Genomic DNA, 16,645 nt, shown 5'->3' with positions numbered 1-16,645 from the left:
TGATTGATAATTGGTAATGTTGCTATGGGTCTGTAATTGCTGATTAAATTTCTTTTTCCATGTTTGTATATGGGTGTGATTATGGCGGTATGTAGCATACTTGGTATCTGTCCCGTTTTAAATATTTTGTTTATTAATTTTAGTAGGATAGGACCTAAGCTAGTTGCATGTTGCTTGATATTCTTAGGTTTTATACCATCAATTCCTGGGCCTTTGTTTGGTTTGATTTGATGTATTGCAGAGAGAAGTTTTGCTTCTTTTATCGTTAGGAACAATAATGTCTGTTTTGATTGTGGTCCAAGTGGGGGATCACGTTTTGTGATTGGGGGAATATTTCTGTGCAGTTCTTGGATGGAGTCTGCAAAGTATTGGTTAAAGTCATTTGCTAGTTGTTGGATAGGTTTTGCGTCTTTCATGAAGCTGTGTTTTATGGTTTCGGAGGCGGTGGTGTTGGGAGCACAATCTAGCATCTCGTTGATCAGATGACAGGTTTGTTTCATGTTGTTTTGTGCAGCGGTTAATTTGCCTCTGTAGTAGTTTCTTTTTGCATTTCTGATTGTGTTATAACGCGATTCCTTGTTATCCTATATTCAGTTTTTTAAGTTGTGTTATTTGGATATCGCTTTAATTATTTCCATAAAGCGTCCTTTCTGTGTATTATTAGGATTACGGTTTGTGTTATCCAAGGATTTTGGGTTGTATTTGAGCGAATTCTGACTTTCTTTGCAGCTTTCTTATATATTTCCTCCAGTGTGAGTCTAATGTTGTTGTATAAAATATTTGCTGAATCTGATGCCATGTGTTCCTAGTTGGTTTTTTCTTATTTCGTGGTTGACTACTTCTTCGTCTATTATTGTTTTGTGTTGCTTTTCTTCTGTGGGGCGTTGCATGGATATTGTCTTAGTGTGCAGGTTTAGAGCCGTGAAGTAATGATCAGCTACTTTGCATTTTATGACTGATGCAGTGTAACTGTTTGGTGGTGCTCGGACGTTTATGTGATCTAGGCAGGAAGCAGTGATAGTATATCCGAATGTTTCTTCTCTAGTACATGATGTTATTGTTGGTATTAGATTACACTATATATGTAATATAATAATAATAATAATAATAATTCTACGAAAGCCCCAAAAAAAGTTTGCTTTGGAAACTAACTTATTATTTTAAAAAATAATAATTTTTGACAACAATACCTCAAGAAGGATATATTTTCCCATTCCATAATATGCATCATGCTACGTATGATATGGACATATGGTGAACATGTTCTCAGTGAAATGGAAAATGATATTGCAATAAAAAGGCTGATGAATTTTTATTGCGGTATCATCGAGAGTATTCACACATATAGGTGCTGATTCTCGCTTATTATCAGTTGAAGAAATCAAAGTACATATGTTAAGAGATGCTATTATAGGAATTTAACTTGAATTATACCCCGTATTAATATTTCGGTATCCATAGACTAATTCAATAATTGTTAATATGCATTTATATGTCCTCTGGATTGCAATACTGCTGTTTTCCTATAAAGGATTATTGAACGCAGTGAACATTTATATCGCGATCTAATTAACAATCAAATAATTAAAAAAAAACCAAATATTTAGCAAGTATATATCTCAGTTTAAAAGTCTAAATTTCTAAAAATACTTTTATTTACCTTTCGTTCTTTTCCAACTTATTATTGGATGAGGATTTCCTACAGATTCGCAACTGAGAATGACTTTTTTCCCTGAAAGTACTGCAGTATCATAAGGCTGACGGACCCATGTGGGAGGCACTGAAATTGTTTAAAAATATTACCCGTATCACATAAAGAAACAGTAAAAAGGAAGAATAAAACACTGACGACGGTTTACAACGCCTACGCAACAGAAAATATTACTTCTAGAATTTCCCCCTATTAATTAATTTAATTGGCTATGTTTAATAATTTACAACTTAATTATTTGAAATTACTTTATCTGGAATTTTTAAACTCTTTTGTTATTTCCATGCTATTTCATACACTGGTGTCCAAAAGCTAAGGAATAAACTACATTTTTACCCAGTGGCGGCCCGTGCATAAGCACTGCGACACTGCACCACCCCCAAGGAAAAAATTAAAAATTTAAATTTTGTTTGTGTTTATGCAGTACAACATGTTAAACGTTACAGCTTATTTTTCGACAGTGATTGAATAGTTAATAATTGGAATTGTTCGATTAATGCTTTAAATTACGAAACAAATACACTGCGATCTAAAGCAGTGTATTATTGGTGCGTGTTCGTGGCGAAGGTGAACTCTTTTTTTTTTTTTGCAAATCTTATTTTATTTTGTTAAAATAACATATAATTATTTATTTATTATAGATACAAGGCTGAATTATGACGAGTGTCACTGTTGAAAATAATTATATTTTTCAATTATCGTTACACGAAACAAACACACTGCGATCTAACGCAGTGTCAGAATTATCGCGTTTGGCCAAATGCAGCATCTCGCTGATATTCGTTTGCGTTTGTGATTGTAGGTTACAAGTCATTCCCGACACTGCTCGTTTGGCAGTGTAATGTATGCTAGCGCGCTATTTTTGTGAGATACGAAACTTTTATTATTGATGTTTATTCATGGTGAGGGTGAAATATTTTTAATAAAGCAATTTTTTAATATTAAATTTATTTATTAATAAATTGGTTACGTATTAGGAAAAAAATAATTTATTTTTATTTTTATTACTTTTTTTTTTGTATATGCAGCACCCTCACTTAAAAATTTCACCGATCGCCACTGTGTTTGAAACAATTTAATGACTACAGTCAAATGTTGGCATAAATTTATTGCCAGAATACTAATACATTATATAACACAAAAATGGGTTATAAATTTCGTACAAATTAAATTGCAATACGTTTTGGCAAATTTTACACATTTCCTAAGGACCTAGTTAAGGAATTAATGTAGAGCATACAGAAAACTATGCGGAGAGACATTTCCGTATGGAATATATCCATCCCGAACTGCGATGCAGCTCTCACAACGTTGTACAACGTTTAGCACCGAGTGATTGAGGAGTGCTTGAGGCAAACTGGCCCACTCCTTCAGAGCAATGATAAGGACTTTGTTTGTTTTCTGGAGGGGAATTTCGAGCAACAATGCGTCTCCCCTATCGCATCCTCTATGCCATAGAACCCCAAACGTGTTCTATGGGGTTGAGATCTGGGGAGCGTGCTGGCCACTCGATTCGAATTAATATCTTCGGTCTTCAGAAGCATCTCCATTGCTCGTATACAATTGGTGTGGCATTGAATTCTTCTCCTACAAGAGAAGAACTTCGTTGCAATATCGTTCACGAGTCTTAGTCTCTTTTTCCAGCACTTGTAGCTCGGTGCGTCCATTAAGCATAATGCCTCTCCACACCATGACCTCAGCACCGCCCTATCTATCCCTTTCAAGAACATTCTTGCGATGCTGAGTACCACTTTCGCTGCAGATCAAGTATCGTCTAGAATCGGAGAACTAAAAAGATTTTCATCAGTTAAGATTACATTAGCACAATGGAGTCTTATCCAATTTTTATGGATACATTGCCACTGAAAACGTGCGCTACGACGAGCTGTGGATAAAGGAACCTAGATTACGGGCCTTCGGGCCTATAGGCCCTTGTCGCAGACGTCTTGCCACAGTATGTCGAGATATCCGCGCACCTTTGCTTGAATAGAACCGACTTGCAAGCTGATCTGCCGTGGTGCGTCGATTATGTTTTGCTGTTATAACCAAACACTGGTCTTCGTACTCCGTGGTAGAGGTCGACCTCCCTCTTAGCAAACATCTACAACACATCTCATTGGTTTGAAACGCTACCCAGAGCCTAGATACAACGCTATGCGAGATTCCAAACTCTCTGGCAATAACAGTAATTGTGCAGCCTTCTTCAAGTTTTATAATAATTCTTCCCTGCGTGATATTATCTAGAAGAAAAGAGCTTCCTTGAAATACAATTCGCTTAGCGCAGCTTTTTGCCTCTTATAATGTTGAGTGCTACTACGTGATCTCTTCGCGAGGAATTCGAAAATGTGAATGTGTATCCTCTTTCTACTCGAAATTATCAGTTATACAAATTGTCACAAGCTGATTCCTCTGAATCTGTGGTTATAATCTGCAGAAATAGTGTTATCTCTTAGGTTTTTGGACACAAATGTATATTTCTATTCTGAAGTTCGAGTGCATAAAATAAAATAAAATAAAAATTTTTGACAAATATAACTGCATTTCAAAAATTCCGTCCAAGAAAATTTTCGATACGTTATGTTTGGTTCAAATATTTAAACAATACAGCAATATTCGTATTCAGAAATACTTTTGAGCTACATTATTATATTATACTGACGCAAAATGAAAATCAATCTAACAATTTACAAAGTTATTCTACAACTGTAACACTTTCATTCATTATGTTCGATGATCAAAAGAGAAATATGTGAATGGATTTAGATGTTCATAAATGTTATATGAAAATGACAAGATTTGGAAATTCTACAAATTCTAAACTAAAATAATGACTTGAAGCATAAATTATCAAATTAGCTACCATATAGCGTGGTAATTCCTGATATATCAAAGACTAATATATTAAAAGGACGATGAAATATTACGTAGTCTGATAAAGAAATTCTACTAAAATATATGAATATACTACACTTGACACATCTGGTTTTTGGATACTTTTTTTTTAATTACCTAGTCTTTTAAGGATTAAAAAGGGAAAAGTTAAGTTGGCATGCTTTTAAAAATGGAAAATAAAAATGATTCCTGAAGTCATTCAATATTTCTAAACAAAGAATTCGAAAGAAACCAAACGAAATTAACATGATTTTAGGAATGAAGTAAGTCCAGAATATCATTAGAGAAGTTCAGAATTTGTCAATCAAAACCATTGCTGACACTGGCAAATTTTATTGTCATGCAAGCTGGTATATTACTGTTAAGACGGTTCGTAGCAAGTTTTTCAGAGGTCAAGCGAGTTCCGCGCACAACAGTCCAAGATCTCATTATATGCCTATATGAAGAATGGTCAAAATTCCCATTGATCGATATCGCAAGTTTGTGGAAAGTATGTCCCGTAGGATTGCTGCAGTCATCCAAGTTGAATACAGAGATATAGAACTTTTGAAATACTGCTGGAAAAAAGTTATTTAATTAAAAATTAAAAGTAATTAAGTAATTAATTAATAAAACCTCTTTCTATATATGAGACATGAACAATTTAATGACCACGAAGTTCTGTCTGGAGATAAATGCACATAGTTGTAGTGTAATATGGGATATGCAATGCTAAGATACAAAGCTCATCTCGTTTATACGCCAGTCGTTTTTAAATGGTAGTATGTGGACATAAACTATGCTGAATGAATCAGTCAAAAATCTCTCAAAAATGAATCAAAACAACAAAAAGCTAATTTCTAAAATTATTATTTGCTTATGAAATCATCTAAAATTTATTAGAAAACTGCTATAAAATATGAAGCAGTTTACGTAATAAGCATGTTTTATTTGCATTAAAATAGTAATGACTGTGTAGACTATCTATTACACTATCTATCTCAACTTTCCAAACTACACACTGTTTAATTCCTTTCTACCCAAGGGTGGCGTCTGTGCATATATCTGCTGTGATATATGCACCTTGCCAGAGCACCCAACTTTGACCTTCTTTGGTTGAAAATATCTCTGCCTAAGTCAGATTCATTTGCTGTCTCTATCGCTCTCCTAATGCCATCAACCAGTCTGAGCTTTTCAATTTCTTCTCCTTAAAAATTGGTTTTATCCAGTCCCACTCTCCTAACAGCGAAATCGTCCTCCTAGGAGATTTTAATGTCCATAACATCAACTGGCTTTCCTCCTACAGTTGTACAGATCTTGCAGGCAGAGATACTGAAACATTTGCCACCACTAACGACCTTACACAAATTGTTCACATTCCAACCAGAATACCAGATAACTCGAAGCACTCACCAAATACCCTAGATTTCTTCCTTACCAATGACCCTGCCAAATACACAGTGAATATAGTGACTCCCCAATCTTGTGCTCATCTACTCCCCCATGCAATAACGCTTACACAGCCACTCCCCCACAAGTGTGGGAGTGGCTGTGTAAGCATTATAATAGTGCCAAGTGTGACAGCCTCCGTGACTTCTATGCTTCATTCCCATGGCTGGACCATTGTTTCCAGTCTTCCAATCCAAACATATGCACCGAACGTATCACCAAAGTAATCCTCACTAGCATAGAAACATACATTTCCCACACTTCTCTGCACTGCCGTCCCCTAACTAAACCCTGGTTCTTCAAAAGATGTGCCAAGACTGTACAAATGAAAAATCAAGCATATCACAACTGGCTAAAATCAAGAACTCCATCCTCCTCCAATGCTTATACGAAGCCCGAAATAAATGCAAGAAAACTATCAATGCTTCCAAAACAGAATTTGAAGGCCAAAAGCAGGAAACTTGCAGCTTGCCCAAATGGCAGCCGCGCCTTTTGCTCTCTTGCCAAAGCAATTGGTCGTAATTTTGCCCAACATTATTCCCACTCCTATCATATCCAGATGGCTCTATTGCATCATCACCCACAGAAAAAGCTAATCTCATGGCTTCACACTTTGCCTCTAATGCACGTATAACTGATGGCAAAGCCCGCCCCCAAATCATTCCAGATGCCAAACATGCAATGTTCCCTATATCCTTTTGCCAGAAAGAGATCAGAAACCTATTGCCTAAGTTCGACTTGATGCCATTTCTCCAATTGTCCTGAAGGTTTGTGCATCAGAACTGACTCCTATCCAATGCCGCCTGTACATACTCTCTTACTTCACTGGTATTCTATCCCAAAGCCTAGAAATAGGCCTATATTCAACCCATTCCTAAGATGTGCGACAAATCACTGTCATCTCACCTCCTACACTAACCTTGAAGGCACCCAGCTATTAAGCGACCACAAGTACGGATTCCATCGCTGCCGATCATAAGAGATCTCTCATATACCACCTATCTCTGGGCAAATGCCATGGAGAAATTTGGTGAATCTCAAGTTGTTGCACTTGATACATCTAAAGCTTTTGACCGGGTATGTGACAAAGGCTTACTAAGCAAACTCCTATCATTTGGACTGTCTCAAGACTTCTGTAGTTGAATTGCCACCTATCTGTCTGGACGCATACTATATGTGATGTAGACGGTTGGTGAGAGAACAGAACCACAAGGTTCTGTTCTCTCACCAACCCTCTTCCTTTTGTGTATCAATAACACCTATTTCAGTAGGCCTCTAACAATTTTGCAGATGAAAGCACATTGCACTCCTTCCTTTCATTTGACAAACCTCACTCTACCAACTCACTTCAACATACAGAACATCAACCACCACTGCCCTCAATTCTGATCTCCAAGCCATCCTACCATGGGGCTTAGATAACCTCGTCAATTTCAATGCTAGTCCAACCTGGTTCTCTCTCATATTTCACAAAAAGAACCATTTTCCCTAGTATTATTTTTGATAACATTGAAATTTCCAGACAAGATGATATTTCTCTTTTTGGAATTACCTTGACACCAAGCCTCTCCTGACATAAACACATTACAATCATTGCATCCTCAGCTTCCAAAAAATTGGATTTCTCTTTCGCTCAAGACGATACTTCACCTCTAAACAGCTGTTAACCTCATAAAAATCGCACATGCTCTCACATTTGGAGTGGGGGCTTCTAAAATTACATCAAAATGCTTGACTGAATACAGAAGAGAGCAATTAGGTTGATAAATGACCCATCTCTCACCCAACTCGCTCCCCCCACTTTAACAGAGACGTTTGGTTCTCTGCAATTTGTGTATTCTATAAATATTTCTACGGCAAATGCTCGTCTGAAATAGCATCAATAATTCTCCCACTCTGTACTAAGCCCATTGGAACACGTACAGCTGCCGTCCAACATCCTTTCACAGTACACATTGAAATCCACAGAACAAGTTTCTTTTCCTCTTCCTTCATCCTTGTAACTACTGCACTGTGGAACAGTCTCCTCCTCCCCCGATGCATTTCCCCAAGGAATACAATATATAGGGTTTTAAATCAAATGTAAACAAATTTCTCCTTTCTCAACCCACTACTCCCATATACGGTACTAATGTACTATAGGTTGATCAACCAGTCGAGTATGGACTCAACATAAAAAAAAAGAAGACATACAACCAAAATTACATAACAAAGGGAAAAGGTGCGAAGTCACTAATATAAACAGAATATGGACAAAATAAAAATATTATACAGCGGGTTACATTACCAACATATGATCACATGTCCATTTTGCTGTTTGTGCCGTATAATATCGTGTACATTTCTTGAATGAGTTGGCTCTTTTTTATGTCAGATAAAGGAAGAAAAACATTTCTTTATGAAGAAGATTCTTACCCAAAACTTTTAGTTTCGTAGTGTAGCTGTCTGTTCCAGCCATGTTGGATGCGATGCAAGTGTAGTTCCCGCCATGTTCTTCTTTCACAGATCCTATGATGAAAGAAGAAGAAAAGTCATCCTGTCTACGAATAGAGACATCTGAAGTTTCTACAAGAGGTTGGCCGTTTTTTACCCAGTGAAAGGTAGCTGGAAGGTCCCCTTCACTAATAGCACAGATCACTTGGTAGCGTTGACTCCTTTGAAGACTCACCTCTGGACGCATCGGAACTAATTTAGGGGGCACTAATGGAGTATAACACAGGCTATAATTTTATTATTTCATAGCAAAGAAATATTTTAGATCACTAGTTTAGTTTAAAAATGGGTTTAAATTATTTTCGGACTCTTTAGTCAAAACAACCGATTTTATATAGAAGTTATTTATATTAAGACCATCAAAACATCTTTAATAAAAAATTCAAAACAGACCACGTTGACATTCAGTTGAGAAATTACCTGTGCTTATATTCAGTTATATAACTTTGATATACACATGAAGTTGCATTACATAACTAAGAATACTGATACTAATAATAATCCGAGGTATTTTATAAGATCTTTGCTCATTCTTCCTCATACAAAAAAATCAGCTAACGTCTTTTTATTCCCATATTTTATTCATTCTTCCTCTCATATCCATAATTTTAGAGACGGTAATTAGTCCAAAACCCAAATCTATACTCTTGTGTGTAAATTGCGTGTATTCGTCTGGTCGGTTTGCAAAGAACCTATAACACATCACTGTCGTGTGGGGATAAATGGATAGAGAAAAGAAGGAACCTGTTGACATGTCAACGTGTGAGGAAGACTGCGCTAAACAGAGATAAATGAAATGAAAGAGAAGGAATGGAAATTAGGTTGTAAGTCTGAAGATGCATTCCATATAAGGATGTAGATCACAACCTACTCGTAGTTCCATATTCTTGGAGGAAAATGCACGGATGTCAGTGGTTTAGTGAAGAAACTCTCATGAAAATACATATAGACGAAACATAAAAACAAAAATGGAACGTCTATGAGAAAGTCACTAGAAGGATGGTCATCTATTAAGCGAGTTGTTTTTTTTTTCTTAATGGCATCGAGCATCATTAATAAGGTTTCTGGTGCACCATCTCAAATAGTATCCTACGATTAAGTAGATTTGGGATGCAGAGTTATGTGAGTAAGAAACAGTGTCTTGAATGAAGAGGAACGAATTTTTTGCAGGTTGAGATATGCTTTTGTTAAGAAAGGCAAGAGGTGACAAGAAATATAATTATGGCTTGGAGGTGTGAATATTATCAAAGGTACGAAGAGACACAATAACACTTTCTAACCAGAAATAAGAGACTACTATGTTTTGGTAGAATTAAAGCTAAGTTGTTCCTCACACCTCTAAATCATAGCAAGGAAATTCAAGGCATGGGTTATGAACGACATTATAGCTTGAATCATTGGAGCACTACAACTAGTCGTGCGATTTAAAGTTAGCGAAAGTCAATAATGTATAGGAAAAATAGCGAGAGCAAAAGTATAGAGCCCTGGGGTACATCAGCTTTAGTGGGGGAAATCTAAATGGCGTGCATTGAATTACCACAAAGGAAACTGGCACTTAAATCGAAGAACAGCGAAGGCACACCATAAGAGTATCTTGGCAAGGAGGCCTTCATGTCAATGGAATGACGAAATACAATGATCGACTACGTGATTTTTGTAAAATCTTCTCATTAATGTGCACAAAGGTTGGTAATGTTGTCTAGATCTGAGAATCGAAAGTGGCGGAAGACATATTGCAATCACTAATTAATTAGTGGGATTTTAGGTAATAAAGTTGATCATTGAAATGATTATTGTTTTTATGAGGACTAAGGGTATTTGGAAATAATATGAAGGTTAACGTTTTGTTTTTTCTTGGAATGGGATTAATATAGGCTTGTTAACAGCATGCGCAACATTGTAGACGAACTAGGACGAATAACTACAGCATAGCTTTTGAGCACAACTGGGAGAGGGATACTATGGACCAGTAAATGTATTATTCAAGCTATCTTTTTAATTACTATGGGAGGTTATTTACTTTCATTGTTTATACGAAATTGAGGAAAAGACTTCAGGAAGAAACACCCTAACATATCCTGTGACTAACTCATCTTCAATTGAAAAGTTCTGATAAACTAACAACACTTCTAATACATAATAAAAGTTCACATGTTTAATGGATTCCCCTTCAATCTAATTAAATTTCATGTGGCTGATATCATTCCTCGCCACTTCCCCCCCCCCCGAGAAATGAATTATTCAGTCATTTCTTATTAAAATAATAACTGATTTAGAACAACGAAGCATTAGTGGTGTGGAAATTAAATGATAATAGATTAAATTAAATTAAAATTACGTATAGTTAATGAAAAAGAATACAGATGTGAACTCACTTATAAAAATTCCCAATTGCAATTTTATTGGCTCATACATAGGTGCAAAGAATGTTTAAACTAACTAGCTGTATAAGGCTTTCAAAAGATTGCTCTTTCATTCATATTTATAAAATTCTCAATCGATAAACACATTCCAGTTTTTAAGAAATACAAACATTTCAATTTAAATAAAGATTTAATTAATTTTAAAATTTTCTTAAGATAATGTATTTCTTATGTTTTACGAAGAACATTAATTAATTATTATGGAATTTTGGTGCAATAGAATTATACTGGAATTATAAGAATTATACCGGAACTTGTGAGAAAATGAAACACATTCTTTGCCATATCAAAATAAATACAATATGCCAACATTGTCCATATTTGGCAATGAACAAGACCATTCTCACTTTGAATTAATTATTTTTGTGGGTGTTCTAAGCCTGCTGAAGTATATTTACCAACATTACGATGAATTTTTTTACAAAAAATATACTATTAAATTTATGTTTATGTTATTATTTATTCTTAAAAAAATACGCACATTCATTTTCAAACGTGATTTTAAATTTAAATCAACGATAAAATCCATAACATTGAATGATATATATTCCACTTGAAATTTATATCATCGCAATCTTAAACTTAAATACATGTTTATCAACAGTAAAGACATAGTAATACTCTTAAAGTAGGCCTACACTGGATAATCTATATAATGCTCACTATTTTACTAGCAGCTAAGCGCTGGATCGTACGAATTATAATGATGTCGTCAAAGTATACTAGACTCCTGATGTGTTATAATAATTGACTTACCTTGAGTGTTTCCACACATACAAAAACACACCATGCATACCATGGACAGAAGTTCTATTCTTTGAAAGTAGAGTATCCACACAATCACCATTGTTATTTATGCTACGTATGGAGGCTGCCGACAATCTCACAACATGGCGGCTTTCCTGCATGACTCTGAAGCCATGCGGTGAAGGAGGACACCAACCGTTAAGTAATGGAGCAACAACTCCAACGCCATTCTCAGTACCATTCCACAAAAATTACAAGAACTGGCATAAATAGTGAATTACTTCCTAATTTTTAAGCAGGTTCACATATTTTTTATCTTCCATGTGACCACAATACACTCAGAATATCAGTAAAACTGCTTTTAGTATCTAAACACACAGAATTATTGACCCTCTCCATCACTAACAACAACAATGGCATAAAAGTTAATTCTGAAACTGAACGTTTGATGGCGCTCATATAAGCTGATGATACTAAAATATATTTAGAAATCGTTAAAAGAGCTTAAGATATATTTGGTTAATTTATTACGTTATGTAATTATAAGAAAAAAATATTTAGAAATTTTATAAGAAAAATTATATGCAGTAAATTTTTTAAGATGTTTTAAGATTTTTAATAATTTATTAAATGGGAAATTCTTCGTAGTTATACACATATTTATAATATATATATAGAGTGTGTGTATGTACACACACACACACACACACACACACACACACACACACACACACACACACACACACACACACACACACACACACACACACACACACACACACACACACACACACACACACACACACACACACACACACACACACACACACACACACACACACACACACACACACACACACACACACACACACACACACACACACACACACACACACACACACACACACACACACACACACACACACACACACACACACACACACACACACACACACACACACACACACACACACACACACACACACACACACACACACACACACACACACACACACACACACACACACACACACACACACACACACACACACACACACACACACACACACACACACACACACACACACACACACACACACACACACACACACACACACACACACACACACACACACACACACACACACACACACACACACACACACACACACACACACACACACACACACACACACACACACACACACACACACACACACACACACACACACACACACACACACACACACACACACACACACACACACACACACACACACACACACACACACACACACACACACACACACACACACACACACACACACACACACACACACACACACACACACACACACACACACACACACACACACACACACACACACACACACACACACACACACACACACACACACACACACACACACACACACACACACACACACACACACACACACACACACACACACACACACACACACACACACACACACACACACACACACACACACACACACACACACACACACACACACACACACACACACACACACACACACACACACACACACACACACACACACACACACACACACACACACACACACACACACACACACACACACACACACACACACACACACACACACACACACACACACACACACACACACACACACACACACACACACACACACACACACACACACACACACACACACACACACACACACACACACACACACACACACACACACACACACACACACACACACACACACACACACACACACACACACACACACACACACACACACACACACACACACACACACACACACACACACACACACACACACACACACACACACACACACACACACACACACACACACACACACACACACACACACACACACACACACACACACACACACACACACACACACACACACACACACACACACACACACACACACACACACACACACACACACACACACACACACACACACACACACACACACACACACACACACACACACACACACACACACACACACACACACACACACACACACACACACACACACACACACACACACACACACACACACACACACACACACACACACACACACACACACACACACACACACACACACACACACACACACACACACACACACACACACACACACACACACACACACACACACACACACACACACACACACACACACACACACACACACACACACACACACACACACACACACACACACACACACACACACACACACACACACACACACACACACACACACACACACACACACACACACACACACACACACACACACACACACACACACACACACACACACACACACACACACACACACACACACACACACACACACACACACACACACACACACACACACACACACACACACACACACACACACACACACACACACACACACACACACACACACACACACACACACACACACACACACACACACACACACACACACACACACACACACACACACACACACACACACACACACACACACACACACACACACACACACACACACACACACACACACACACACACACACACACACACACACACACACACACACACACACACACACACACACACACACACACACACACACACACACACACACACACACACACATAATATATGTGTGTGTGTGTGGAAAGCAAAGGAATGTTCTGCTAATTAAGAATATGTTAATATAAAAATCAAAAAAAATCAAGAAAATCACTAAATGTCATCAGATTTAACTGGAATGAATCTGCAGACTAGTTTTACTTATCAGTTAAAGAATTTAAGATTTGAAAACTACAATGAAATCTTTGCTAGTACCAACTGTTTTAAGTCTCTCTTCTAGGATGTATTCTAGAAATTTCATTAGACTGTCAATTTTTAAAACTATAGCACTATTTATAGAAAAAAATACCATCAATGACAACAGAATAAAATCATTCAAATGTTTACTCTCTATTTCGTCTTCTTTGTAAACACGAACGTGAAATTGAGTGTATTGAAATTGGGTGGTCCAACGGGATCAAATTGAATATTTTTGTTATCATTACTTCGTCTTTCAGATTTTAATCATGAGATGGAAATATATTCTTAGAAATCTCATATCGTTGAAGTCGTTCACTTTTTAATACTAAACTGCAGAATAAACTCATGATAATCGCTTTTTTATAATAAAGATCTGTAATTGCATAAAACTTGAATACGACCAATCAATCCAAATTGAAAACAGTGAATATGCAAACATGAGAGGAAAACGTCCACATGAAGAAAGAAATTATAACTTATAGCCTATGTTTTAAGTTATGTTATTTATATTTCGTTCTTATTATGTCAGCTGAAAGTTAGAGGTGTAGAACGAAAGCTATAGTCGTTTCATAAGCTGCTTCATATAAGGGAGACTTATGTAAAATAAGAACGCATTAGATAGTTTTAGAACTAATTTATTAGAAAGATCGTTTATCAGATTTCAGCAAAAATTCAACGAAATCTATTGTGATTTCACAGAAAACGCAATGGAAGATTTTTAACTTCTCTAAACTCTAAACTACAGATTATCCACATTTATTAGTTTCATACATAAATCTTACCTGAGATAATGAATCTCTCAGTATAATTTTAAGCACATCGGACTTGCAAAGAAAGTTGATCAATCCTTAAACTCTCTATCATAAGTGAGGAAGAACAACTTTCTGTAAAATGGAATATTCTTCACCTTCATTAAGGTTATAAAATTTGTCCCATATCTGCAGAGTAAAGTTGCATATTAAAATCAAGAATATTGTTAAAGTGTAACATTAATAATAATACTAGAACTGTATTGTGAAAATAAAATGTAAAATCTTGCCTTGACGTCAACCATCTGCAAATGACTGCAACTAAAGACGAATTAAAGTCATTTTAGCACACTCGAGATCCAAATATTCTCTATAAAAGAGTTTAAATAAAACGAAGCAATGCGTAAACTGTTTCAATTCTACATTTCGACCGGAAACGAAAATAACTTTCACAGTGACTTCATCTCTTTTTATCTAAAATAAACATTATGTTAATTAAAAATATTCTATTTTTAGCCTAACCCGAGGAATTTGGATCAAATGCAATAATAATGGGAAACTTTATACATATGTAAAGAGTGATATTTTCAGGAACGACACTTACAATGTTTGTCTGTTCTAATACTAAGGACGTCTGTCGGACCACTGTCGCCAAACCGATTTCGTGCTGTGACGTATATCTGGTAGTGGCTACCTGACAACAATCCACCTATAGAATACTTGTGGGTTGGAGATATTGACATAGGAACTTCCTGCCACTGACCGTTTTCCTTGCGTAGATGAATGATATATTCTATAAAACAGGTGAACATTGAATTTTTAAGTTTATCCAGTTAAATACATATAATCAAAATAATCACTCAATATACATAATTCTCCAGCATACAGTGAGACACTTCAGCCAGAGAACAAGATAAGGAAACACCGATGTCACTGAATCTGTGGAGGGTATAAAAGGGTAGAATTGTATATATATATATAAATTTTAATATTTTGTGACACAAAAGTTCATATCCGACATGTGGAGCATTTGGAGAGTCGAGGAAATAGCTGCTGAAATAATCTAAGCTGATAACATTCAAAGATAATCTGATCACATTCAAAGTGGTACTTCACAATACCAGTGAAAAGAATGTTTTGATTCAGTGTTGTAGGTAAATTTTGTGTGCTGAACAAATGTGATTATGTGATTTATTAGGTGAATGTTGGTACATAGTCATAAATCGACTATAAGTTTTAAGAACAAATTAGTTTCATTTAAACTGCAGATGTAAACTTATGTTTAGAAACCACTCTTAATGAAAAA

The 16,645-nt window shown here is 36.4% G+C and overlaps 1 protein-coding gene across 1 annotated transcript in view; it reads right to left on the bottom strand.

Moving 5' to 3' along the window:
• Positions 1-16,645, bottom strand: part of LOC150097798 (cell adhesion molecule Dscam2-like) — a 45,878-nt gene that overhangs the window by 10,891 nt on the left and 18,342 nt on the right. The window contains exons 8-10 of the mRNA XM_090406993.1: positions 15,944-16,132; positions 8,447-8,731; positions 1,661-1,780 (exon numbers count right to left, since the gene is read on the bottom strand). Of these exons, the coding sequence (XP_090263119.1) occupies positions 1,661-1,780; positions 8,447-8,731; positions 15,944-16,132 (594 nt within the window). The remainder of the gene's footprint in view (positions 1-1,660; positions 1,781-8,446; positions 8,732-15,943; positions 16,133-16,645) is intronic.

This window comes from Typopeltis vanoorti, chromosome 17 (assembly GCF_054136105.1).
Source record: "Typopeltis vanoorti isolate ZY-2024b chromosome 17, IOZ_Tvanoo_1.0, whole genome shotgun sequence".
Taxonomy (NCBI): Eukaryota; Metazoa; Arthropoda; class Arachnida; order Uropygi; family Thelyphonidae; genus Typopeltis; species Typopeltis vanoorti.
Note: the sequence above shows the minus strand (reverse complement) of the source record. Positions and strands in the feature narration are given on the sequence as shown.